Genomic DNA, 27779 nt, shown 5'->3' on the forward strand with positions numbered 1-27779 from the left:
AGCGAGCACCCCCTGCTCCCCGGGTCTAGACTGGGCTGAGCGTGGGGCGTGGGCTGAAGGGCTGCTGGGAATGCCGGCCCACCGGGCCCTCCCCTGCCTGTCTGGGAGTCACTAACGGGCACTCTCGGCGCCCTGGGCTGGTGCCCCCTCCTCAGCCCTGGCACGTGCTCAGGAAGAGTGGGGGCGTCTGCGAACTGGTGACTGGGTTTCACGGGCTCGGCAGCCAAGGGACGAAATGTGCGGGGAAGGGCAGGGAAACAGTGGAGGGATTCCAGGAGCTTTGCCCAAGCTCGGTTAGTGCCTCCTTGTGGAAAACCCTAGAGTCCAGTGGACACCATGACTGTCATCCAGGGAGCACTAGGTGTCTCATGGTGCTTGGGTACTGGGGCTCAGAGTCTCTGCTTGCGAATTGTTGCAGAAAGCCTGCAGAGCAGTGAGCCTGCTGCTGGTTCACCCAGCTGTGTGGGGCTGACAGCTGGGGGACATGCATGGTCCTCAGCGTGGCCAGGGCAGCCATGCCCATGTCCCCAGGGTGTCGGGCACAGAATCCTGAGCAGTTGGGTCCCTTCCTCCCTTCCCTCCCCCCTTCCCTCCCCCCCTCCCTCCCTCCCTCCCTCCCTCCGTTCCTTCCTTCCTTCCTCCCTCCCTCCCTTCCTTCCTTCCTTCCTTCCTTCCTTCCTTCCTTCCTTCCTTCCTTCCTTCCTCCCACCATTAAGACACAAGCCTCAACCAGCCCAGACCAGTCCTGGAGTCACTCACAGGCTGGAGGAGAAAGGGTTGCTCTCCAAGTGTTTGGGGCTTGCTCTGTGCTAGATGCTCTGCTACATGCCTGTCCAGCATTCTCTCACTGAGCCCCTGCAGGCCTCCAAGCTAGGCGCTATATGATACACATTGTAAGAACGAGGCTGGTGAGGTTTGACAGGTGAAGTACCTTGCAGTGGAGTAAGGCTGGAGTGAGGATTTGGACCAGGTTTGTGACTCCAGAGCCAGATGTGCTGACCGCAGGGTCACACTGTCCCTTCGCTTGTGTGGCTCCATGGCTCACCAGCACCATCCGCTCACTTGAGCCTCACAGTCATCCTGGGAGACAGGCAGGGCAAGTATCGTAAGGCCCCATTTGACAGATGGAGAAACTGAGGCTCAGAAGAAGGATGTGACTTGCCCAAGGTCACACGGGGAGATAGGGCAGAGCCTGGACTTAGACCACAGTTCTGGGTGGAGGTCTTTCTCCTGCAGCTGCGCCGTCTGCTCTGGACGCCAGGGCAGGTGTAACCACTGTCACTCCCTAGATAAGGAGCTTTGCCTCTTTCTTCCTTTCCATTTTCCAGTATGATGTGTCAGTTGAGTGTAGTTGAGAGTAAAAGTGCGACATTCCCATCGGAGAAAGCGAGGCACCTGCTGGACGACAGCGTCCTGGAGTCGCGCAGCCCCCGCAGGGGCCTCGCCCTCGCCTCCTCCTCTGCCGTCACCAATGGACTCGCCCTCGGTAAGCGTCTCCGGCCTGCACACCACAGCGGGTGGGCCACAGCCCGGCGTGTGTCTGTCTCTGTCACCGTGCAGTGCCTGGTGGCCCCTCACCCCCTGCAGAGGGGGCTCCCCACAGGCGTCACCAGAGCTAGGGAGGCCTTTGCTTCCTGGCCTCCGAGGCTTCACAAAATGCCCTGGGTTTGTCCTCATCCTGCTGGTGGCCCTGAGAGTGGCAGGCAGGCTGGACAAGGACCTGAGACCCGCCATCCTTGGCCGGCAACTGCCGAAGCCTGGTCGCTGCCCCCGCGGGGCTCCATCCCTGGGGAGCCACGGCCCCCGCACGTAGGGCAGAGGAGGAGGTGCTGCCCAGGGACGGCAGCGGGGCGGCCACCAGGTGCTCACTGTGCCCCTGTCTTCACACTGAGAAGCCAGAGTGAGGGAGGGTAAAAAACTGGGATCTGGGATGAAAGCATATGTCTGAACTTCAGCCAGAAATGGTGCTTATGTCCATGGAAGGACAGAAACTGAGCTGCTGGGGCCAGGAGGGGAGGGGTCAGAGCTGAGGATGGCGTTGAGCTCTGGTCACAGGTCTGTCCCGCTGCAGTGTCCAGGTCACCTGACCAGGTCACCTAGGTCATTTCTGCTGTCAGACAAGCGCACTCTCCACTGGCCGTGTCCTTTCAGTGTGCCCATGCTTCTGTAGTCTGTGTGTCTGTCTACTTCCCTTAACAGGGAGCCCTCCCGGGGCTGGCAGCAGGTTAGTCGGAGGCCTGTAGGGTGGAGGGCCCCTGGGCATGGGACGGAAGAGGGTGGTGCGGACAGGACAATCGGGCAGGAATCTCACATCCCACGTCCTCCTGAAATGAGGCCCGTCTCCGAGGCAGTGCCACTGCAGGGGGCAGCTGTCTCCTACCACCTGGAAAATCTGTGACAAGCAAGGTCCATGTCTGCCTTCTGTCCAAGAAGGAGGTCATCCCACTTGGACCCGGTCAGGGGTTTATACCGGCTTAGGACAGTGTAGCCTGCGGTTCATGGGTGTGCCTTGGGGAAAGAATTCAGGGTCTGTGTGTTGGGGAAAGGCTGGGATAAACCACGTAGGCAGGTCTCTTCCCAGAGACTTTAACGTGCCTGTGGGCTCTGTGGGTCTCCCAGAAGGGAGCGGAGTCTGCAGGTTCCCTCGTTATCTGGGCAGGAACCATCTTCCTTGGAGAGTCCTCTGGGATGGGGTTCTGAGGAACCGGTCTGGGAAATGCTGGCCCAAGAGCATTCAGCTGGGCAGCAGAGCGGCTGTTTTACATCCAGGAAACTTTCTGAGCTGCGCCTGAGCCCAGGCCTTTCTATTCCTGAGACAGAAAACTGAGTCAGACGCAATGCTGTCCAGTATCCAGGCGGGAGATCACCAGGCAGTTTGGTTCTCGGCTCTTCTACTCGGGAAACTCACATGTTTTTCCGTTTGGAGCTGAAAGGCTGGGAGCACGTTGCCGTATGTGCACGTGCCCTGTCTGGAGCTGAACTGGTCCCCTCCGTCCTGTAACTCCCAAGGGACCTGAGATCTCCTTTTCCCCCTCGCACTGCCCAGCTGTGGTGTCAGCAGGCAGCCCAGGCAAAGAGTGTGGAACCCAGGCCTCTCCGAGAAAATCTCTCTGCTGTCCTCGTGGCTGAAGCCGGGCCTTGGAGAGTCCAAGTCGGCCACAGGGGCAGGCCTGGGGGAGGGCTGGGCCCCGCTGTGTGGACACTGCCCAGGATCTGAAGGGGCGCTCCGTCGGGGCCTCTGTCTGCTGCTAGGCAGCTGCTCCCTGACCAGCGTCTAGTCGAGCCCTGACCTTCGGAGGAAGAAGTGTGCTCGTTTGGCCCCTGTCTTCACCAGGTGAGGCCTGTTTGACACTGGTTTTACTTGGGCCAGAAGGGAGGCGGTGGTGAAGCCAGGCCAGGCCAAGACAGAGGCCTAAGGGCCCAGACCCCAGAGGACTGGTGGGCAGGCAGCTGCAGCCCTCAGGGGCAGGAAAGGGAGTGGAGGACCCACCCTCAGGGGCAGAAAACAGCGGGACGGGATGGGCCGAGAGTCAGAAATAGCAGCAGCAAAGCAGAAGCCGAGCCACGCTGACAGACACAGGGTCAGGAAGCTGTTCCTCCGGCACGTCTGTGCAGCTCAGGACCCGGGCCCGGTGACCCAGGAGAACGGGCCGCTCCGGGTGGGCCCTCTTCTGCGAGGCCGCCGCACTCATCCATCTGTGTTCCTCTTGCAGGCAGTAGTGAGAGCTCAGAGTTTAGTGAAGAGATGTCTTCAGGGCTGGCAAGGTGAGTGTGGCCTCTGCTCGGCCTCCTTCCCAGGGGGGTCGCTCAGGGCCCGGGGAGCTGGAGACCAGCCCCCCCGACCTCACCGGCGGCCCAGCCTGGTGAGGCTGCCCTGTGGCTCCGGAAGGGCAGCGTGCGCAGCCCACGGTCGGGGCTGCCGAGGCAGGAAGGCCGCTGGGCAGGATGGGCATGGGACGGGCGTCCCAGCCCCTGCTTGGGCAGCCTTGTGTATCACCTGGTCCAGAGCTGGCCTGGGAGTCTGAGGCCAGCACCCGAGGAGACCTGGGTGCAGATTTGGTCTGAAATGAGGGTTCTGGAAACCAGACGCCTGAGAACAGGCCTCGTCTGGAGACGGGCTTGTGGCTCCGCCTGGTGGGGTCTGAGTGCGCTGCACCCCCGTGGCCTCGGGCCTTTGGGCCGACACCTGCCATGCTGGGCACTGGTGAACGAAGGGGACCCTGGTCCGGGGTTGGGCTCCCTGCAGCCCACCCGTCTGCCCCGGGGATTCACCCCTTGCACCTACTCCACTTGCTGCCGTTTCCTTTGCGCCGGGCACCAGGTGGGCTCTGGGAAGACAGGGACTCTGCACGGGGAGCTCCCACAGCCTAGGCGCCGCCGAAGGTGAAGGGCATCGTGGCGACTTAAGTTCTGAGGGGAGCCAGGGAGACCCAGTGATGCAGAGGCAGGTCTGCACCGTCCCTCAGAGTAGCCCTTCCACTAGCCTGTGTGCACAGGCACACACACACTCACACGGACACACACGCGACACCCTCTGCGTACGTGTGTATGTACACACATACACGTGCACACTCACATACGCTCACACAAATTTGGGTGTACATTCACTATGCAGGCATACACATGCCTCTCACACATATACACACACTCCTCCTCTGGTGTTGAAGCCGCCTGTCTCCTCAGCCTCCACAATCATAAATGACCAGAGAAGGGGTGAATCCGGCCGTCCCTACAGGGCAGAGTGCTGTCATGTGGGGATAAGTGAGCTTTGCTGAGCGCTCCCTGTGTACCAGGCACTGTCGTGGTCTCTCCCAATCCTCAGACCTAGCTACGCGGTGGTTACTCGTAAAATGTCCCTGTTTCGTGCCTGTGGACAGCAAGGCGTGGAGAGGCGACGTGGCGGTCCTGCCTCACCCGCCCCTGGTGGGCAGAGCTGACCCACGTCCACCTCCCCCGATCATGGGGCCCACTTCATCACCACCATGCCTTGTCCAGAGCCGCTGCGACACTGCAGGGACTGGCCCCACGTCGGTCAGCCAGTCCATCTGTCCTCGTGAAACCCTAGGTAGGGGGCTGAAGAGGGGGAGGGACGACGCCCTGAGCCCTCGGAGCTCCACCCTCTGTCCCGCCGCAGGCCTCCTGGAGGGATGTTTGCTCTGATTTGGGGAGCACAGGCAAACGGGCCCCACTGCCCTCTCCCTGCCCACCCCAGGGAGGGGTGAGAGCCAGACAGGCACTGGGCAGACTCTGATCTGACGAGCGGAAGTTTGACTTTTCTCAGCACCGGTCAGGGGACTCCTGGGGCAGCCCTGAGGAAGGGGGCTTACGGAGAATCCAGCACCTCCCCAACCACGGGCCAACGAGAGGACATGGATCCTGAATAGTATCCACACCTGGACCTGCTCATGGCTCGTTCATTCCTTCGTTCACTCACCCATTCCTTGTGTCCACTCGTTCATTCCTTCGTTCACTCATTCATTCAAAGCTGTTTATTAAGCAGGTTGCTCCCTGCCAGACACCTTGCCAGTCACTGAGGGTGGCAGATACGGTGCCTACTAACCACCCACGACTGAGATCAGAGCTACCAGGAAGGAAGGTGGTGAGAGAACTCCCGCTCAGGGAGACGGTGCTGTGCTCCACTCAGGGGGAACACCAAACGCTGTAGCGTTTCTCTTCTGTCTCTTTCACTTAGGATCTAGCATTAGACCCGCTCTCCATCTGAATGTCTCTAACAGGACTCTGGGTGGGCTTTCTGGCAAGCGCTGGTCTCACAGACAGCTGGCCTGTGCAGGTGTCCAGCTCCACCGCCAGGAGAATGGCCTGTCCCTCACCTCCTCGGGACCCAGCTCCCAGTCCGGCCCCTTCTTGCGGAGGGGAACAGGAGGCCACCTGCTTTGGAGGATGCCGGCGGGGCTAGGATGTCCCCTCTGGCACCTTCCGAGACCCAGGGCGGTCCTGACGGTCCAGACGCCAGCTGCCCCTCGGCCTCCAGCTCCCGCGGCCCAGCCTCCAGTCTCCATTTCCGTCCTGCACTGGCCTCTTCTCATGTCCCCCAGAAAGAGTCCACTCCCTCAAAAGCATGTGAGCGTTCTAGACTTTCCTGAAGACCCCACGGGAGATTTGGAGGGGATTTATCTCACACGCTTTAACATCTTTGTAAAATGTTACTCGTTTCTCTCACAGTTCAGTGACCACAGTTCCTGTTGCTGCCTGGGCCTCCTTATTCCTAACCTCCGCCCGCCCAGAACCCAGGCCCACGGGACCTCTGTCCACGCCGGCCTCCCGCGTGCCACGTTTCCCCTGCTCACTGAAGGGGAGCAGATTCCCTCTTCCCCGGGAGCCGGGCCTCACTCTTCCTGGCCCCAGAGGCCAGCGGCTGCCCCCAAGGAACCTCCCCTCCCAGACCCCCTGCCCACTGTTCCCAGCAAACGCTGTAAGAACCCGCTCTCACTGCATCTTTACACGTGCATGGGTGGACGGTGGCGTCAGAACCAGAGACAAGGGTGCAGGAGAGGGCTGGGCCAGTCCCCACAGAGGAAGAGGTCCTGTCTGTTCCAGTCCCCAGAGGCCAGGCTGGGAGAGGGGGGCAGCACCTTGCCCCACAGCCCTGAAGCTTACAGGCCACAACCTTCAACTGACTTGCCCACCAGCCCCCCAGCCCTGGTGACAAGCTTGGCCTTGGCCAGGAAGAGACATGGAGCCAGATACCAGCACGCAGGGCCGGGAGGCCCAGGCCAGTGACCCGGCCGCCGGCACACACCCCTCTGTTGGTCTCAGGGCACATCATAGTCAGCCTTTGTGCTTCTGTGAACAGGGAGGTAGGACGGTTCTCGTTGTCTGGCCGAGGGTGGGATCGTGTGGCCCATCTTGCAAGTTTGCCTTCCCTGATTCACTCCCCTGGACGTTTCAGCCCTGTGGCCCCCAGGCGTCCTTGGCTGGCAGCCGGAGCTCAGGCTGTGCCCAGTGGTTCCTGAAGTGGCCAGCCTTAAAGAGCACCCGCTTTGGAGCCCCCAGAGTCCCGGGACCCGCCCGGCTGCTCTCTGGCAGAGTGGCCGCACCCAGCCACTGTTCCTGCTGGGCCTTCTGCCGCTGCTCTCACCCTCCTGTCCCTCATCCAGCTCAGCCTCAGCAGGTCGCAGGGCCCGTGGGCTGAGGAGGGACGGGAAGAGACGGGAGCCCTGAGGCGGCCAGACCCTGGCCAGTGCTGGTCATTTCTCAGCCCCCAGGCGGCCCCCAAAGACCCTCGCTGTCTTCAGAGCCCAGAATGAGGACAGAGTGGTGGTCCTGGGTCAGGGCCCTGGGGAGCCAGAGGCCGGAGTCTCAGGGGAGGGGGCAAGGGTGGGACGCCCCTCACGTCCCTGACCTGGTGTTTTCTCACCTGGTCCTGGGAGTGGGACGAAGGCAGGAGAGCCCTGTGTCACATCTGCTTTCCCAGGGAGGCAGGGAGGTGGCCCCGGAAAGGCATTTTCAGTGCATCCTGGATGAAGTGGAATGTGGGAGCTGTGGACGCTGCACCAGGCTGGCCTCAAGCAAACCTCAGCCTCCTCAGAAATGGCACGGGGAGCGGGGAGCGTTAGTCGGGCCTGTCGGTAAGAGGTAACAGCTGCCTCTTTACGCCTGCGTTGGCACTGAAGTGAGAACAAGAACCTCAGCCTAGGAGTTAAACATTTTAAATGAGGTTTTTACAGAGTGAAGCGGTTTATGGGGATGAACACATGTGTGTACGTATGAAGGTACATAATATCGTTCCTCTTGGTTGTCTCTGCTTGTAGAGTTACCGAGAGACTTTCTTTATTTTCTTTTTCTGTATTCTCCAAATTTTCTACAATGGGTAAATGTTTCTTTTTCACCCAGGAAAAAAGCAACATTTAACTTTCTAAGAGAGTGTGTAATCAGAGATACCTCCTGGTCACTCTGTAAGGCGTGAGTATGAAAGCACGCCACAAGGTGCGTTCCGGAACACTCAGCCATCCTGCTCTAGTCTGACGCTGCCAGGCTGTGCAGAATGGCCTTCTCATGTGACAGACAGGCCAAACCATGGGCGGCGGAGAGACTAGGAGGCCGAGGGGTCCTTGGAGGAAACCCTTCTGGTGGGAGAGGGAAAGGGAGCAGGAGAGGAAAATGCACCAGCCCCCTCAGAACCAGAGCTGTTCACCCTCCTTCTTGGGGAGGTCGAGCTGCATCGGGGGGCCGGTCACAGCTCACGGACAGACCAGGTGGGAGACAGAGATTCAATCCACGATGCCAGGTGCACAAGGGGTCACGAAGAGGACGCGACGGGAAAGCCCAGCAGGGGGGCCCGAGTCAGACTGGGGGGTTCATGGGTGGCTTCTGGTTCAGCAAAAGCCGAGGACATTGGGTGAAGAGGACCACAGTGGGCCCTCAAGGGGGGTCCTGGGACCTGAGGAGGCTGCGAGGCCTGAGTCGTGTCCAAGGAGGGGAGAGGTGGCCCAGGGAAGCTGCGTGTCCCTGAGTCTCTGCAGGAGGGGTGGGCTCCATGATGAGCCCTGGTCTCTGAAGTTCTGAACGTGCCTCTGCAGAGAGAGGTCGTCGTGACCTCTGGACACTGTCAGCAGCGTTGGGGGGTGGAGGGGTGGCCAGGGCTGAGGTCAGGGCCGCCTACTCTCTCAGGGGCCTTGGGCATGTCTCTCAAGCTCTCCGAGCCTCAGGTTCCCCAGCTCTACAGGCAGGATGCTCACAGGAAATACTGGACACATAGGTGCAGTTGCTCCTGGTGGGGAACTTACTTTGGGATGTGTATGAGTTTCACTCAGTAGGAACTTCTCGCCAGCAAGCAAGAGATCCCGGAGTCTAAGGCTGGGTGGGACGAAGAGAAAATTTCCCACATGGCAGCTCAGTCATCATGGGGTGGATGGGCTACAGTGCAGGCAAGTGTCTGCCAGCCCTGCTGGCCTCCAGGGTGACTCTGAACTGCGGGGAAGGCCCCTTTAAGAGGGTGCTGTCGACAGTTGGCCTATAGGTGCTCTGGGGTGTAGAGGAGGTTGGGTGACACAGTTTCCGCACTGTGCTGTCTTTAGCCTATGAAATCTTCTAGCATCCTTAGGGAGACCCCAGGAAAGTGGAGTCATGGCAGCGGAGCCCCAGGCCTGCTACCCACAAGTCAGAGTCTTTAAAACACTCCTTTTCCTCCTGGAGAAGGTCAGAGGACTCTGGTAGATGCCTTGGGATTGCCAGGGTTCAAGGGTGCCTCTTGGGCCCCAAACTCTGTGACATGTTAGGAGAGGGAGGCGAAGTTCTGGGGGTGATCCTGGAGGCAAGGGGTCCACTTCAACTGAAGTGCAGCCATGAGGGTGGCTGTTCTCAGGGTGACCCTCACAGAGGGCCTCACTGCCCCACCCCCGTCCCCTGTGGCTGAGGCCCAGGAACCCCCCAGGCTGGTGGCCCTCCCCTTCCTGCCCCTCAGTCTGGTTCCCCGGGTCCATCCCGCTGCTCCATTCTGCTGCTCTGCCTTGGGTGGCAGCCCAGGTGGGTGATGTGCCAAGCTTCTGATTTTGGTTTCCCCCAGAGATGACATCTCTTGCCTTGTTGTCAGCATCAGACACTGACGTCTGGTGAGTTAGGCTCCACCCAGGAGCTCAGGCCCCTCTGGGAGAGGAGAGCGGGCAACAGTCCCTGGCCTTTTGCTTGATCCTGTGCTTGGACCCTGACAGACAAGGGCTGGGCCCTGTCTGCTAGCTGCTGCGGCTTCACAGGTAGCTGAGAAATCTCTGCCCACAACCTCTCTGTCCAGCACCTACAACCTCTCAGAGTCAGGTCCTAGAAGGTGGACAGGACCCTCCTTCCATCTGGTGTTGACCCTTCTCTATGCATACCTGCTATGCTCTCCTCTCCTTCTGCACCCCAGATTTCTAGACCTCTCAGCTCACACTGGGGAAGCTTGATGCCTCATAGCTCCCAAGTTTACGTGTTATAGCTTCAGCGAGCCACAGAGCCTGACTGTCAGCCTCTCGAATCTGGTTCTTTTTTTTTTTTTTTTTTGCGGTACGCTGGCCTCTCACTGCTGTGGCCTCTCCCGTTGCGGAGCAAAGGCTCCGGACACGCAGGCTCAGCGGCCATGGCTCACGGGCCCAGCCGCCCCGCGGCATGCGGGATCTTCCCGGACCGGGACACAAACCCCCGTCCCCTGCATCGGCAGGCGGACTCTCAACCACGGCGCCACCAGGGAAGCCCTCGAATCTGGTTCTTAATTGCCAAGAGAGAAAACCTGATTGACCTGGCTTGGATCAAGGGTGGTTCTGTCCCCTCAGCTAAGCATGCAGTGCAGATATGGCTCCTAGGGACCCACTCAGTGGATCAGGGACGCTACCCAGAGAAAAATGTGATTCCCAGGCAGCAGAAGTCCTTTAACAAGTACTGCAGGAAGGGACATCCCAGGCCCAGCAGAACTTAGGGTGGCAGCTTCCTGCCTGCAGATGAGGGTAAGTCATTAGGTAGCGGCAAGGACCAAGACCTGGTCCAATGGGATGGCTTCCCAGCAAGGGTTTGCTGGTACAGGTGGACACTGTTGATGAACAGCATCACTTGAACCCTTCCACAGGTAGAGTCCTACCAGGGGCTCTGTGCCCTTGAGATAGAAGAATGGTGGGGGGACTGGTACTTCTGCTAAGACAAGATTACTGAGGCCTCATGTAATTATTATCCAAGACTTCTCCTTGCTCCCCACTCCTGGACCAGCAACAGAGACTCAGGGCTTTCTGATATTTAACCCCCAAGATACCTACCACCTAATGTGTACCTAGAAAACTACTGAGGAGAAGATGCCTTTCAGACCTGCCTCCGCCAGTCTGAATTCTCATGATGCTGTTGGCCTAAGCAGGACCCTGGCTGCTTCCACCTTAACGGCACCAACCATCTTCCTCTTCCCTGTGTTGTGATCTTGGGCAAGTTACTCCACCTCTCTAAGCCTCAGACTCCTTGTCTATAACGTGGGGATAAGAACAGTGCCTGCCCCACAGTATTGTGTGATTAAATAGGATAGTGAACGAGTACTGCTTAGCACGTTGCCTGGTACCCATCCTCTCCGCCATCACCATCATCCCGTCATCTGATCCTCCTCATCGTCACCACCCTGTCCCCGTCATCGTCATCTTTATCATCCCCATCATCGTCTTCTTCTTCTTCTTCTTCTTCTTGAACTCGCTTTGGGACTGAGGCGTTCTACTTGGTTGCCAGCCCACAGCTTCCCCAGACCAGACTCCCCATGAGGAGAGTGGCCTGCTGCAGCCCTCTTCCCCCAGATCCTCCTCAAGATCTGTCCCTGAGAGGGAGCAGTAGAATGGCCCTCCTGGGATACATTCTGTTCAGCCACTTGTTCCCAGTATGTTGCTGGGAAAGGTGTCTGTGGTTCTGGAGTTGGGAGCCCCCGTCGGTTGGAGAAATGCCTTTATTTCTAGAGTTCACCAGATACCACTGCCCACTCATTTTGCATTTTCTGGCCGTGAACATTCAAATAACAAATCTTCTCAAAGCACTGGAAGTGGTTCCAGTGGCTGAAGATCCTGTCTCCTCTGTGCTGATGCTAGCCTGCCTGGGCCCAGCCAGAGCCGCCCCACCTGTCACAGCCCTCCTCCAGCCCTGCAGTGCTTGCCTTGGGAGGGAAGGCTGGCCACCACCCTGCCTATAGTCTCCTAAAAGCTGGCCTTGGGGAAAAGTCACCATTACACTGCACTTCAAAGCCAGCGTTACTCCCCAGGCTCCAGGTGGAGCAGGCTCTGACCTCCCCTACCTGGAGTAGCTTGACTGATGCAGGCCCTTGGCTCATGTGGAAAAGACATCCTCCCTATGTGAGCACTTGTGTCTCCATCCCTAGTGACAGGCCAGTGGGTGGCTTCACCTCCTTGAGCCCCAGTTTCCTCGTCTAAGACAGGGTGAGAACAGCGCCCCTCACAGAGCTGGGAGGAACGGTGTGTGAAAGCGCTTAGCCACCTCCTGATGAGCGGGCGATAAATGGCAGCTGCTCTTAAATGTCAGGCAGCCAGAACCACCAGGAGAAGGCTCCATCGGGGGAGTCAAGGGACCAGGGACCTGGGAGGTGGCCCCAGCCCAGGAGATCCAGGGTCTACAAATCTGTGGCCATCCAGCCTCACAGACACTGACAAAGCCCGCCCAGTGTGAGCTGCAGCAGGAACCTGTGAGTAGGGGTGCCTCTGAGAGCGGAACACCAGGAAGCCGCCCACATGGTGCTGGCTCCAAACGAGGACCCTGTCCCCATGGTGGACTCCTCCCCATGTGACAACTCAACCTCTCTCCCACCCTGAAAACTGTGGGTTCAAATCCTGACTTACTTGGCTCATGCCTCGGTTAAGTGTCTTCACATCCCTGAGCCTCAGTTCCCCATTCTGGGGAGGATGATGGTGCTGAAACAAAGCTCCCGTGAGATAATCAGCGGCCTGACACATAGGAGCGGTCATTAACTAGTGACTCTCCCGTGAGCCGCCCTGTGACCCCCGGCGTCCCTGCGCTCCCCCCAGCAGTCCACTGCCTTTGGGAGCACCTCAATCCTTTAGGAAGAGCGTGAGGAAAGACTGCTTAAAAGCCTAGACTGGTTGGAAGACGCTGACTTAAAGCTCTCTGTCAACAAACGTCAGTCCTGCCAAACGTCTGTTAAGTGTGCAGCCATGGAGTGTCTCAAATAAGCGGAGAGAATGACGGAGAGACGGTAGCAGCACCAACCACATCGCCCCGCCTGTGGAACAGTCCACTGTCGTCACACATTGTCCTGGGGTACCAGGAACAAAGACTCATGAGAAGAAAGGTGGAGAAGGAGGGGCCGGAGGATCCAGCTCTGCAAAGGGAGGCTCCATCTCCAACTCCAAACAGACGGCGGCTCAGAGCGGGAATCCAGATCAAATGAGGAGACATCCTCCGGGCACAGAGACGCTCACTGTCAGACCCTGCCCTGACTCATAAGCGATCCCGGTTACAGCTGGGCGGCGTGGGGGGGGGAGCGTCCCTGGAGGCAGTCTGTTGGCGCTCTGCACAGCCTGCTCAAGCATGGGGATGTGACGTGCCGTGGTGTCATGCCCAGCCGTGAAGAGAGGGAGGAGTCAGTGTTGCCTGTAGGCTGGGAGTTGAGCGTGTCGGGACCTCTGAGCCACGGCTCGTGGTGCGGGTGGGGTGGGCCTGTGACCATCATCTGTCACGAGGGTTGGGTGGGGAATGGGCTGAGACCCATTACGTTCGAGGACTTGGGGGACGAAGCACATGCTGCAGCTCTTTGTCACCTAAAGGGGAGTGGCTGATGGACGAAAGGGACAGGGTCCCGCGGCAGTCGACCTGGAGGACCATCAGACTCCCACCAGCCCTGAACGTGGGCTTCTGGACAGCAAACCCAAGATGGTCATCAAGAACAGTTCCTTCTTGAGTGGAGGATGGAGGGGCAGAGAGCAGCGCAGCCCCCTCTTGGAGGAGCCTGAGCTCGGTGACGGCGCGATACACCTGCTGCAGTGAATGACAATGACCCCACACCACCCCCCAGGTGTCCAGTGCCACGGGGGAACATGTGGCAACCTGGGACTGGCAGTGGACAACAGAGGGAACACTTGAAAAGGACGTCTGGACCTTGTCTGGCTTTATAAATTGGGTTGCATCATTGTTTGGCCAATGGAAAGCTATAGCCCAGGGATAGACCATGCTGCAGGGGTGGGGAGAAGGTGGAGGATCAAGTAGACACAGGAAGTCATTGTGCCAAGAGAGGAAAAGGATAAAGAGAGGAGAGGAAGACGGAAGCCTTCCCCCACATAGGTTAAGATCCCCACCTACCCTGGAAGCTACGTCTTCCCCTGGAAAGGCTCACTGCTGGGGAACTACAGGTGAGAGAGCGGCCTGATGGGCAGCCCACGGAGAGGTCCTGGAGCACCAATTCTTGGAGTCTGCAGCAGGTCACAGAGCAGGTTTGCAGGGAACCATCTGGGGCCAGCAAAGAGACTGTCCGATGGAGAAGACGTAGCAAACGGAGGATTTCAGTAGTGCCCGGGTGAATAATGATGCTACACATGCCCCACCCCATCCCCACCCTGGGCCAACATGCAAGACAGCCCACAATTCCGTGTCTGTGCGCTTTTAATTGGATTGACCATGGAATATTTGGGCTACACAGCATTTTCTGTCAACCTCACATTGGGATAAGGGGTGTGCCTGGATTTTAGTCATCCCCTTGACACTGGAAGAAAGGTGAACATTCAGTTAAAAGGTTAAGGAAACACTTACCTGGAGACTTGGGGACTCGCCCTGGTGGAGGCTCCAGGGGTGTTGTGTTCACTAACCTAGCAGCTCCAGATGTGCCCCAGATGTGCTTGCAGTGTGACTGAGGAGGCTGGGGGAAGAGTTGGGGCTGAGGCTTCCTGAGCTAATGACCACATAGTCTGCGATGCCCTCGCCTCCTTCAGGAGTGGTCTTTCCAGGCTGTTGCTAAAACTCAACCCTTTTCCTCTGAAGCAGGGGACGTCTCTATGCCACGCTGGGGCCCAACTGGCGGGTTCCAGTTCGGAATTCTCCCAGAACCCGGAGCTGCGTCTACAGGTATTCATTTATTCATGTGATCATTTATTCGACAAGTAGCTCTATGGTGCTTGCTGGGTGCCAAGCACTGTGCTTGATGCTGCCGACGAGACGGACTCAGCCTCTGCCTCAGCCTGTAGGGCTGTTGCTTCAGGAAAGCAGAAACGGAACAGAAAATCACGGGTGCCGATGGTCCAGAGAGGAGGCCTCCCTGGAGAAAAGACTGGAAGAGTGATAGGAGTCAGCCAAGTAAAGTGAAGAGAGGTGTAGGGGTAAGAAGAGTACCTGCAGCCCAAGGGACAGCCCATGGGGCCGTGAGGCAGGAAGAGCTGGGTGATTTGGGGAGTGAAGGAAAGTCCTCGTTGTAAGAAATGAGCGGGGGAGAGGGTGGCAGGTGAGGCCAGAGAGGGGGGCCAGAGCCACGTCCAGCAGGGGGGGGGGAGGGTGGTCTCGAAGGCACGGGAGGGGTGGGGGGGGGGGGGGGGGGGGGTATTGGCAGAGCCAGGTCATGCTGGCCACGGTGTGCAGGGCGCGTGGGAGGAAGGCAAGCGTGGACACAGGGAGGTCAGGCGAGAGTATTGGGCAGTCGTTCAAAGGATGACCAAGTCCTGGCCTGAGGTGGGGGGAGTGGGGTGGCTGAGATGGGCATATTTAGGGCATGGGATCAATGAGTCCTTGGGATTGATGAGGTTTCGGGGGTGAACTGACGAGAGGAGAAAACCCCCAGGTTTCTGGCTCCTTCAGCCAGTGGGTGGTGATGCCTTCCACTGGGATGCGGAGGGAGCGCTGCTCGGCTTTCATGCAGGGTTGAGGGAGGTGTCTACGGGAGGTGCCTATCCAGGGAGCTGAAGCGGGTGCTTAGGCGAGCGGCCTGGGCTGTGCTGCACTTGGACTCTTCACCTGTAGGTGGCGCCCGAATCCCTATGGCAGAGGGGGAGAAAGGAGCCCTGCCGCAAAGGCGCAGGGCATGGGGGTTTGGGGCCGCTGCCCCCCTTTTTACTCCATCCCCTCCACTCCCACTTCCTCGCTGCTCCTGCCAACACAGGAAGGAGGAGGTGCTGCGCAGGCCCCAAGTTCCGCAGGTGGAGAGGAAGCCAGGATAGGGCACGGGTGCTGCTGGGGGCCTGGATTACGGGGAGCGTGGGCGCCAAGCCTAGAGCCGCTCAGCACTCAGAAGGACGAGGGAGGTGCAAGTTCTCAGCTGTGAGTGAGCCCAAGGCCACCGTCCTTCAGGTTTTCCAGGCCCTCGGGGCCCTCCCCTCCCTAGCCTTGCCCAGCACTGTTGAGTCCTTGTCCTGTGGCACCATTATGGACCCGGCAGTGGGGGACCCGTGGGCCCCAGTGGGTGAGAGGGTGCCTGACCTCAGCTGCTCCAAGGCGATGTCTGACTGGTGGTCTCCCCTGCAGCCCCACCGGCCCGTGCATCTGTACGCTGGGGAGCTCGGCAGCGGTCCCCACCATGGAGGGGCCTCTGAGAAGGAAAACTCTGCTCAAGGAAGGACGGAAGCCCGCGGTGAGTGCAGAGGCACATCTGTCTAGAGGCGGCATGGGCAGCAGGGAGGGCATGGGCTCCAGAGACCGGCCAACCGGGGTTCCAGTCCAGTTGTGCCACTGAGTGGGCAGGGCCTCAGTTTCCACATCTGTAAATTGGGATAAAATAGTCCCTACATCCTGGAGGACTTGGCAGGACTGTCACGTGTGTGGCCCTGCACACATTGAGCAGGCGGTGAATGGGACTGTGCGATTATCTTGAGGGCAGGTGGAGGCCTGGAGACCCTGGGAGTCAGGGTGGGTACTGTGCCTGAGACGGGCAGCACGGCCTGGGTGGTATCCCGATGCAGATCCCCTCCCCCTGCGGCAGCATCATGAAACGCGTGGTGGAAAGGACAGGGACAAGGAATCAGGAGGCCTCTCAGGCTCCCCCACCAGCCACCGGGTCACCACGTGCTGAACCCAGATGTCCCTGGCTCCGTGACCCCTCAGCCGCTTGCCAAGACCTCTTTGTTTGTTCTACGGAGCATCCACGGCAAGATGCCTGCAAGCCCGCCTGTGAGCTGCATCTCCAGGCAGCGTCTGCCCGTGTCTGCTCTGGCCTTCCTCTCCTGCCCTGGCTGCTGCTTGCCCCTGTCCACTGCCCACAAAGCCACTTGGAGATGCCCCCTCCTACCGGCGCCCAGTGTGAAGATGCCAGGCCCCTAGCCCAGGTGCTGCTCTAGAAGCTCCCCTGTCTTCGGGTGCTTGGTGGTTCTTGGGTGAGGAGAGGAGTCTTCATCCCAGCCCTGGGCCACACTCTGTCCCTTGGACCCAGAGTGTCACACAGCGTCCTGTGACATGAGGCCCTATACCTGGTCTGCTGTACAGACCTGCTTGCTGCCCTGCTGTACCGGGTCCAGGCTCCAGTCATTCTGAGGCCAGAGCGAGACACTATTGTCCAGATGCTGGTTGGCCCGCTGGTGAGCGATGAAGTTAATCCAGGGGGTCATGACCCATATTTCTGAGTAGGATAGAATAGACTGGAAAATGTCGGAGTTTCTTACACATAGTAAAAGTGAATATTGTTTCATGAAGCTTCTTTCAGTTCAACATACATATGCACATGTGTTGTACACACCTGTGGATGTCATCAAAAAGGTCTGAAAGCCAGTGCTTTCACCATCTGAGGTGACGCAGTTCCCCCACCAACCCCGCGCCCCGTCCCCCGCCCCCCACCAGTGTGAAGAGGAGCCTTGTAGGTCGTGAGGCAGAGCAGTCTACTTCATGCCTAGAGGAACAAAAGCCACACCTGCAGCTTGGCCCTGCCAGGCATCCCCTCTTCTAGCCATAAATGCTTTCAAAGCGCTGCCATCCGCTTGCAGCCAGAGCACCCCATTGCAGACATTATGGTTCTTCTAGGTTATGGTTTAGCTTGTCCATGTTTTGAAACTCTTTTTCCCCAGGACATTCTTGGGTTCAGGTCACCTGAATACATAGAAGTTATGCCTTGGCACTGCCCTAAACAAGGTGGGAAAAGGAAAGGCTCTTGGGGTAAAGGAGAGGGAGGGCTTAGGGCTGCTGAGATGCTGAGGAGTCTCCCTCCTCTAGGCCCTGGGAGGAGTGGCACCGAGGGGTGGCGGGCAGGGACGAGATGAGGCCTGCGCTGGCACCGCTCGGGAGGAGGGACCCCCCTGTTCCACCCATGTAGCTGGGTCTCTAGTCAGGCAGTGGGGGACTCTGCCCCTCCACTTGTGACATTGTCACTCTGCCTCTGCAGCTGTCCTCGTGGACCAGGTACTGGGTCATACTCTCAGGATCCACCCTCCTGTACTACGGAGCCAAGTCCTTGAGGGGCACAGACAGAAAACACGTACGTTCCACGAAAGGCCTCTCTGTGCTGCCACTTCGTTTGGTGCGAAGTGCAGCGGGGTGGGTGGAAGTGGGCAAGGCGACGGGAGTGGAAGGAACCTTGCCTGGCCCAGGTCGGCCTTCCTCGGGGAGCGGAGGGTGTAGGCCTCACGGCTGTGCTGTTGTTCCTCTGCAGTATAAATCCACACCTGGCAAAAAGGTCTCCGTCGTGGGCTGGATGGTGCAGCTGCCCGATGACCCCGAGCACCCAGACATCTTCCAGCTGAATAACCCCGACAAAGGTAGGCAGCAGGCCAGCGCTGGGAGCCTGCAGCTTCTCTCTGCCCTCTTTCTTCTGCTGCTAAATGTGCGTTTTGAAACAGTAGGGCCTTCTGAGGCTGCTGCTTTCCTTGTGCTTTAGGTTCTGATGTTCACAGGGTCCCTCGTTGGTCCACAAAAGCTGCTTAGATCATGGTGGGTGTGTCCACTGAGCGGTGTGCATGGCACGTGGCAGCCGGAATCCTTTTCACCTATGGTTACCGGGGCCCATCACCCCTGGAACTCTAGCCTCAGGGTCCTGGAATGAATAACATAGCGCTGGATGAGGCAGTGACTATGCAGCTGGAGGAGTCTTGGGTGTTGGGAGATTTCAAGGACACCCTGGCATTGCCTGTGCCGTGAGACTCTGGCAGTGTCTCTGCCAGACAGTGTCTGGCTCCAAGCAGACAGTGTCTCTGCTCCAAGGCCAAATCAGAGAAGAACCCTTCTATAAAAGCTCCAACTTTCACTTGCCCAGTCATCTCCCGGTTCCTCCTGGTTTTATTCTTCCCCCATGACCATGCTGAGAAGAAGGAGAGGTTCTGCACTGAGGTTCAGAACAGGCCATGCTAACCTCCTTGGCAGCCTATGTCACGTGACAAAACCCCGGATTTCCTGGGTCTCCTAGCTAGGCAAGTTCACTGGAGCTGTAAAGCCCCTGAGCATCTTCACACCTTCACAGGAATGTTCTAATGCAGGGTTCATGTACATACGATTGCCCAGGGATCTTGTAAAAATTCAGATTTGGATTCAGTGGATCTTGGGTGGAGACCAAGATTCTATATTTCTAACAAACTCCCAGGTAATGCACATGACCGTGCTGGTGGAGGGTCAGGGTTTGAATGTTGTTAGCTGGGAATTAAAGAAGTGAGAGCCTCAAGGAGCCCAGGGAATGGAGAGAGCCAAGTCCTCTGCTCTGCTTCTGAGTGATTGAACCACGTACGGCTACGCACACGTCATAGTGTTTCCTCAGGCTGGTTACCATCTGAGTTTCTTCCGCAAGACTCTGGGACCAGATTAGAGGCGGTTTCTTTAGGAAGTAAAGGTTGTACCTATACCAGCTTGACTTAAAGACTGTATGGTCATGGGGTCCACAGGCCATTCTCGGGGCTGAGCCCAGAGGAAAGCACTGTCCCCAAGCAGAGGGAAATATGACACAGCAGGTGGCCAAGGTCCATGGATAGAATGCAAAAGGTCTGTGAGCTTGGGTGGCAAAAAGATCACATCTCTGTTTCCCATGACCTCTAATTCCTTTAATTATAAGTATTAAACTACTAACTAGAATGTTCACAATACCTGTGATTTTATCTGCAAGAGAAACCACGGATATTTTCACATCACGCATTACTGCAGATATCTTAGAATAGCATTTTTGTTCAGCTCTTTGCAGTTACAGTACAGTATCAGACCTGCCCCCACATCTTGTCATTAGCGCATTAATAAATAAGCACGTAGAGAATGATATCACTCATTTATTTTTTAGCAGTTTGGTAACTGTATTTCAGTATTATTAATTTTCTTTGTATTTTATTTTATGCATTTGAAACATAATTCTGAGAAGGGTCCACAGGCTTCACCAGAGCCAAAGGCGCCATGGCCGGAAAAACGGTTAAGAGCCCTGGTCCAAAGAGACAGGCGGGGAGCACGGGAGCCTCCTCCTCTACATGCCCTGAGCTTGCCTTGGGCTGCTCCTGACTTTCTCTAGTTTAGTTACCCAGGTCCACGTTTATCTTCACGCCACAGTCACAGGCAGACCCTCCCACGTGACCTTCCTCTTAACCAGTGGTTTTCTACCCATCAGGCAATGTTTACAAGTTCCAGACTGGTTCCCGGTTTCATGCAATACTGTGGCACAAGCATTTGGATGACGCATGTAAAAGCAACAGGCCTCAGGTAAAGTCACCAAAGTCCTGCTTGTTACCTAAAATACCCTCTCCCACCCTCGGGACTAAGGGTCCATAGAAAACACACCTCCCTCCTTCCCCCAGAGCCTATCAGCTAAGCTCCCAGGTGCCCTCTTTTGATCAGCCTTTTCCCATGAGACAGGGTACCCCCTGCCCCTCTTGGAACTAAGCCCAGCTTCAGACTAGAACTTTGAATCTGGCCCCTGTGTCTTTCCTACTAAAGGAAACGCCACAGAAACATCCATCAGAGATAGGTTACAGGTGGGATAGTGCCCCAAGGGTCAGGCCACAGCATCTACTGAGGTCACCCCCCGAAAGTTGATTCATGGGCAAACTCCAACCTGACAAAAGGGCCTCCCTGCCCCCGACAACCCTTAGGAATAACGATAATAATAGCTCATTTGTTGAGAAGCAACCATGGTGCTGCTGGTGAGTGGGGCTGTACGACCCCTTGGCATGCTTGAACCAATAGGACCTCTGGTCCGCCATGCCTGCCTGAGGCTCTGCTCCCGCCCCCCACTGCTGCCCCTCCCAGGACCAGGCTTCAGGAGAAATGCTTTACGTGCAGGAATTGGCCGAATCCTCCCAACATCCCTGTGAGGTAGGTTCCCATACTGTCTCCGTTTTATGCTGAGGGCACTGAGGCTCAGAAAGTGGCAGACACTTGTTTAAGGCCCCACGGTGAGTAAGATCTAACCCCGGTCTGCCTGACACCAGAGTCTGTACTTTGTCGGCCCGGAGATCTCCCGCCGCATGTTTCCTGGGGGGGAGGCGGGGGGCGGGGACCTGGCTTGCTCAGCCTCCTGCCATCGAGCCAGAGGCCTGGAAGCACAGCCTCTGCTGTCCAGGCTTGCTAGAGGGGTGGCTGCTCAGCCCTCACACCAGCCCGGGCAGCAGGTGGGCTGCTGGGGCCAGGAGCCCTGAGCTTCCCTGACATGTTCCCCAGGGATGAGCTGGAAGAGGGGCTGGGGAGCTGGGTCCCTCTCCTCTGTCTGGAGAGAGAGCACCATGGCTGGAATAGACGGTGGCAGCTTCGAGGAGGAGGAAGGTAGTGCCGAGTTCACAGCAGGCATGTGAGGCCGGGAGGGCAGGGGCTGCAGTGGTGCTGGTCACAGCACAGTCACAGACTTCCTGGCCCCTCAAAGCGGCTCTCATAAGGCAGAGGGAGATCTCTAGTGGTGTGTCCCATGATTCTGTGCTCAGTTTGGGCCTATTCAGGATTTTCATCTGTAACATCGATGAAGACATATGTAACAAGCTGATCAAATTCTACACGATAAGAAGCTAGACGGCGAAATTAGCAGAAAGTCCTTGACAAACTAAAACAGTAGGACAAGACTGATAAAGGGGTAAACTTGAGGCACCACAGGGAAACTGAAAATAAATTGCATTCGAGTCCCTCAACTCACTTGCTAGAAATTTGTCTGGGGCATATGCGCACACATGCACACACAGGTGTATGGGTGAGAATGTCCACTGCAGCATTGTCCTTAATAGAAAGAGAAAAAAAAGCACGTGGAAACTCGGCGACCCTCAGTAAACCCCTACTGTGTACCCCCTGATCTGTGTGTGATCACCTGAAAGGGGCTCCAAGACATAAGTGAAAAAGTAAAGTGTAAAAACACGCGTAAGGGCAATCTCATTTGTATTAAAATACACGTGCATATTTATTATATGCGTGTCGGTGCCCATAAAATGTCTAAAATGACGTACAAGAGAACTACAGCTCTGCGGTCTCTAGACTGTATTTTGTGCTTGAGCAAATGTAACTGCCCATCTCCACGATGGGGAGACCAGGGTCTTTGGTTGATGGTTACCTCAAGGCGATGAACAAGGTGCTGCCTCAGGTCACGTTAAGAGAGGAAGAGCGTCCTGACCTCCTCCGCCCTGGTCACTCTGTGCATGCCTGGGGCCCCTCCTTAGCTCTGAGGGCCACTCTGAGAGCACATCGCACTGGAGCTCACCTGCCACACACAGGTGACCCGGAGGAGTGACAAGGACTGAGGTGGGCCACACAGATGGTGGGGGCAGAGAGAGGCAGGGCCTTGGTGTCTGCTCCACAGTGACAGTCGTGGCCCTGGTGGGGGGCAGCCGGGAGCAGGGACGGTTGCTCTGAGCAAGTGTCCTCTGGCTCTCTGGGGGTGGAGGCAGCCTGAGGGTAGCAGCAGCTGTGCAGCAGGTAGCAGGGAACTGGGTCAAACCCACTTGGTAGAGGAGGTGTTTGGTCAGAAAGACAAATGGACTGAATTTCACGTCTGGCAAACATGGTATACCATGACAAGCTTTGGCAACGTTTAAGTATTTTTGTCCAGTTTTTAGACCTAAGGGAGACGGTCTTCTATGTTTTCTACTTTTTTCCCTTTTTATTTCTAATTTACTTTCAAACAAATGTTCCCACCCTCTGCTTTATGTAATAAGAAAAAATTGGCAAAACTAAATATTCCACAGCAGAGGATTATTGAAATAAGCCACACTACCTGCATGTGATGGCATGGGGCTCCGACAAGGGCATTACAGAAATGCATCTACTCCTGTAGAAAATCTCAGTGACTAAGGTGACTTTTCTTTTTTGTGGAACTGCATTTCTTAAAATTGTGTGTGCTAGCACTGAATACACTTCAACTTTATTGATAGCATATGTGTAAGGTGTAAACCACAGCAATAAAGCAAACACTCGTGTACCCACCACCCAGTCTAAAGGCAGGACCTCCCCAGTCCTCGGAACACCTCCCTCCCAAGGGCTTCTTCGTAATTCTGTCTCCCTCCTGCTCACCTATGCCCCATAACCACTCTCCTGATTTGTTTGTTTACCATTCCCTTAAAATGTGAACACATGTATTTGGTTCCTTAATGTATTGTCTGGGGTGCATTTTTTAAAACTTTTTTTTAAAGAATAGAACCATAACTGTCTAGTTTCTTCTGTGACTTGCTTTTCTCCTACAGTATGTTCCTAAGATTCCTCTATGTCAGTGTGCATAGCTGTCATTCATTTACTTGTAATTTTTTTTTATCAGTTCTTCTGTCCGTGATCCCAAGAATAATTTCCTGCTTTTGGCTATTCTGAACAGTGCTGCTGTGACCGTTCTTATAACTGTCTCCCAGTGCAAGGAGATGCATTTTTTCCAATTCATCATTTTGACCAAATTGCTACCAAGATGGATTTGTTTTTGATGAAATTGCTTCTCATCAAATTCCCTGGAACCCCACGGCAGTGCTGGGGGAGGAGGCCTGGGGCTGGGGGCGTGTCCGCAGCTTTGAGGGGAAGGAGAAACACCCTGACCTTGGGGCTGGTGGTCCCCCCAGTAAAGGTAGCTGGGATCTGGGCCTGGGGACACAGCATGGGGAGCCTTGGGGTTCCCGATATCCCCAAATTTCCCCCTTCTCCTTGTGCTTCCACTTGCCAACTCCTGCCACCCGCTAACCACCCCCTCGCCTCTCCAGAGGCATGTGCTTACCCTGCAGGATTGGTCAGCTCTCCACTCCAAAATCACTTGTGCTTTAACCCAAGGATAGAGGTTGAGAGCGTGGGCGCTGGTGTCTTAGCCCTGTCACTCACCCGCTGTGTACTTCACCTCTCTAAGCCTCAGTTTCCTCATCTTTTTAATGGGGACAATTCCAGTACCTGCCTCCTGGGGTTGCTGTGAGGACTCAGGACACAATACAGATGCGGTACTCAGGGCCTTGCCTGGCACATAGCAGCCCCGTAACACGTGGTGGCTGGTACCACTGCTGTGCCCTCTCCCCTTCCCCCACCACCCACTCATTCACAGACTGACTGGGAGAGGCCTGAACCCTTCCCTTAGGGACCACCCCCGTCCCCTCCTGAAAGGTCAGAACTTTGACAAGAGGCTGAGCTTTCTCTTCTAGGTACCTGCAAACCTTATGTCATTTGAATAAGTCTCTGCAGGACTTAGCGTGACTTCAGAGGCCTCTGGGAGCCGGCCTGGGACTGGTGGCGAAGCGCGTGTCCGGGGCACAGGCCTTTGGTGGGGTGCTGGGAGACTCAGAGCTGGACTCAAGGGGACACGGCCGAGGCCTCACAGTCCAGAGGGCTCCACCGGTGCGGGGGTCCGCCTGCCGATGCCCAGCCACCCCCATGACCCCCGTTCTGCAGCACCGCCTCACGGGTCCGCGATGGGTCCCCAGACTGTACAACCCGTCCTCCCTCCCTGGGCCCTCATCCGTCCACCAGCTGCTGCTGCGACCAGAGAGCATCCGTCCCACGTTGGGTCCCCAGTGCTTTCTCCTGCACAAAAGAGTGGACAGCGTCCCCCCGCGTGAGGGCTGGAGGGAAGGGACAGGCGGGGACTGGCTCCAGTGTGCCGGGTCGCTCGCCCACAGGGCTGCCTCAGATTTTGTACAACCCCGAAGCGTCCTCTGCGTGTGCGTGCCGTGTCTGTGTGCGTGCAAGCGAGCGAGCGTGGACTCTCCGAGAAACATGCATTTTGGCACAAGACTCGTGACATCACACACTTCATTCTCTTTGAGGCCCTGCTTTAACCTTAAGCGATAGGCTGGTCCACCGAGGAAGGTCAGAGTGAGAGCCCAGATTCCTTCTGTGTTAAGGGTCCCTCGCATTCTTTTACTGTAAACAAACAATGCCTTAAATTGTGTCTTGTTTTCTGTTCCTATGGGTGCTATTCATCCGGAAGGCCTGCTCCCTGGGCCCCTGGGGCCCTCCCAGGCCTTGTTACCGTCAGCTCTTCTGAGGCAAGACCCAGCTTCGGGACCGTGGACTGGGCCGGCACTGGCCTGCTTGCTTCCTCCCAGCCCCACTCCCGCAGGGTCTGAAGGCCCCGCTCTTCTCACCCCTCCCCCCGGCCCCGGGTCAGCATGGGAAGTCGTGACGCTTTCTGCCAGCTTCTCGAGGCCGCCTGCGCGCACGGTGACCTGACCGGCTGCTCAGAAGCTACTTTGCACCAACCTCTCCCCGAGCAAGGCTTTTGCTCCCATCCTCTCACCCCTTTGCCTCCACTGCCAGGGCAGGGCCACTGGGATTCTTGATTACACTGGGGAGCTGAGTGACACTGAGGCCTTAAGCTCCCCCATTCTTGCCCCCAAACACAGTCACCAGCAAGTTCTCCATCATCCAAGTCCAAGGGCACAATTGTTGACGACCATGGTGACGAGAGCAAAGCCCTGGGGAGGGGACAGTCCGAGCTCTGCTTTCGGCTGAGAGCTCTTCAGGTGAACAATGTCCTTCATCTGTCACTCCTTGTCATACTTTTAAGTGACTTTTATTTTGCACAAATACATTTTTATTTAAAGTAATGAATAAAAATTAGCTTTATTTATGGTAGCTTTTATCACCATAGCTTCTCCCTTCAGCCCTTCCCCACCCTCTCTCCTTCCCTCTCCCTCCCTCTCTTTCCCCCTCTCTCTTTTTTTTTAATCTGGGTGTCCTAATTCTGAGAAGGAAACTCTTAATGATTTTCTGAAAGAGACTGAATTTCTGGGTCCTTGTTGCTGTTGTGGTTTCAGAGCTCACACTGATCAGACACCAAACGACTCTTAAGAGTTTCTGAGCAAGATGCTTCAAAACAACATCTTAACCAATAAACTATAAAAATAGGTCGACTTAAGAACTACCAAAGGACCCACCACTGTATTTTGATCAAACGGTGACCACTTTTCTGAAAATTCAGATGAATTGGTGAGGAAAGTAATTGTCATCAGGTCTTATTTTGTGGTTGAGTCTTACTATGCTCCGTAACTAACCCTCCTTCAGAGCAAAATCTAGAATACTTTCGTGCCAGGAGAAACTCCAGATGGTGAAATTGAGACCAGCAAACCTTGGTCATCGGTGCTTTGCACACCCTCACGCAGCTGGGGTCGAATGCATGCACCTAATTCATACCAACCAACTGCTCAAATTAGCATCTGGAGGCCGAATGAATACAGAAGACACTCCAAACATCTCTCACCAGAACCATGCAGTGTTAACACTTTAACTTACATTGAAAATGATTCTACCTGTTAATTTTTTTTAAGTCTTAAGTTTGAATGAAATTGCCAGACTACTTTCCTTGAATTTCTCTACTCTTCAAACTCTCCTGGCTTTTCTGACATGAAATTATAGAAGCCAATCCAAAAACCTCAAAATTTCAGACTCACACTAAATCAGGTACTTTCCTGCCCTTTACACATTTTCCTTGTCTTTACAAATGTTTTCCTCTGAGCCTAATTTTGAAATAGCACAATTGCAATTCTTTTCAAAGTGTCTAGTCTTCTCACTAAAATTGAGATTGATCCCATGTCCCCTCCCGGAAACATTCCTAGCTTGGATTCTCATAGAACTGGTAAGAACCTTGAACTTACCAGAAGAGTCCTGCACATGAGGCTGTAAGGCACTTGGCTCTCTCCCAGCAGGGGCTCAGGGCCAGGCATGTGAGTTAAGTGCTGATTGTCTTTCCAGTGTTGGTTTGTCCCTCAAGCTGCAGGTGAGGAGGCCTGCAAGCCAGGGACAGAGGGGGACATGCACAAAACCCCAAAGGGGAAAGTCCCCGGGTAGATTCTGGCCCTGGAAGGTAGCATTTCTGGGTCTTGCTCTTTGACTAGCCATGGTGCACAAATGTCTGTGAAAACATTGAAGGTGACGTGTCTTGCATGCATATGTTGTATCATTTTTTGTTAAGCAAAGAGATCATGGCACCCCAGGATGAAAGTTTTAGAATGCTATATACAAACTGTGGAGTAGGTAGCAGGTATCCTCATGATGCCGCCCACACAGCTCACTCCCCTCTCCCCGGGAGTAATTTTCACCTCTCTCAGTCCAACACGTTTTGTAACGCAAGGTCAGCTAAGTGCATTCTGACAACTGAAACTTCGTGGAGGATAGATTTGGTGGAAAGCAGTAGAAATATTGTTCTGAGCGTGCCCAGAGGGACAGTGTGGCCTCCCTTCCCTCCCTGAAGAAGCCTGCCCGTTCATCACCCTGTCCCCTGTGGACCCTAAAGAGAAGACACTTGAAGGGATTCTGCTTATGAAAGAACCCGCTCTCTCTTGCCAACTGAGTTTATAAAGTGTTTTTTATTCTTACCAATATGGCCAGTATTTCTTTCATCGTCTTCCTCCCACCTCCCAAGCCCAAGAAGTGTATCTTTTAGCATGCCACTGTACAGGTGGAAAAATGGTCCATGGAAACAGGAAGTCATTCGCAAGCGGGGTCTGCTTCCATTCCACAGGCGGAGTCTAGAGCTCTGGATCCACGTTACTGTTGCTTAGAACCAGGTGAACATTGCTAAAAACACAACCTAACTTATTTTTTGTGACTTTCATGAAGCACTTTAATCAGCCCCACATTATTCTGCATGTTGGGTGACTTCATGTTTTAAAAAGAAAAAAAAAAAAAAAAACTACAAGAGTCCCTCTGAAATAACAGATCCTCTGTGTGAAACCACCCATTCATCCATTGATTCTCATCTCTTGTGAGTGCTTCCTGTGTGCCAGGCTCCACCCAGGATAGAAATGTCTGAGAACAAGACAAACCCAAGCCCTGCCCTCATGGAGGTGACCCCTCAACGAACAAATAATCTTCACCATGCCATTTCCTCTCTCCCAGCAAGACCCTGCCTCCCTCCTAGCACAGGGTAGAAACCAGGTGCGGATTCCTCCAGAAAAGCCTTCAAAGAGCTCAACAGATTGAAGAGTCCAGTTGCTGTCCCAGTGACTGGCTGGCACAGAGCAGCCAGGCACAGAGCTACGGCTGAACACAGT

The 27779-nt window shown here is 55.9% G+C and overlaps 1 protein-coding gene across 20 annotated transcripts in view; it reads left to right on the top strand.

Moving 5' to 3' along the window:
* Positions 1-27476, top strand: part of RALGPS1 (Ral GEF with PH domain and SH3 binding motif 1) — a 286283-nt gene extending 258807 nt beyond the window's left edge. For 7 of the 20 annotated variants that reach the window (XM_029201514.1, XM_029201511.1, XM_029201515.1 and 4 more), the window contains 8 exons: positions 1329-1486; positions 3714-3765; positions 14458-14541; positions 15928-16033; positions 17771-17863; positions 18038-18143; positions 19961-20052; positions 20599-27476. In XM_029201514.1, coding sequence (XP_029057347.1) covers positions 1329-1486; positions 3714-3765; positions 14458-14541; positions 15928-16033; positions 17771-17863; positions 18038-18143; positions 19961-20052; positions 20599-20697 — 790 coding nt within the window. In that variant the 3' untranslated portion in view covers positions 20698-27476. Of the gene's footprint in view, positions 1-1328; positions 1500-3046; positions 3766-14457; positions 14542-15927; positions 16034-17456; positions 17521-17770; positions 17864-18037; positions 18144-19960; positions 20053-20535 lie in introns of those variants that run through there. The other 13 variants (XM_029201519.1, XM_029201517.1, XR_003790635.1 and 10 more) reach the window with 13 other exon arrangements.
* Positions 27477-27779: the final 303 nt, after the last annotated feature.

Source organism: Monodon monoceros, unplaced genomic scaffold (assembly GCF_005190385.1).
Source record: "Monodon monoceros isolate NGI ecotype Baffin Bay Population unplaced genomic scaffold, NGI_Narwhal_1 Super_Scaffold_5, whole genome shotgun sequence".
Classification (NCBI taxonomy): domain Eukaryota; kingdom Metazoa; phylum Chordata; class Mammalia; order Artiodactyla; family Monodontidae; genus Monodon; species Monodon monoceros.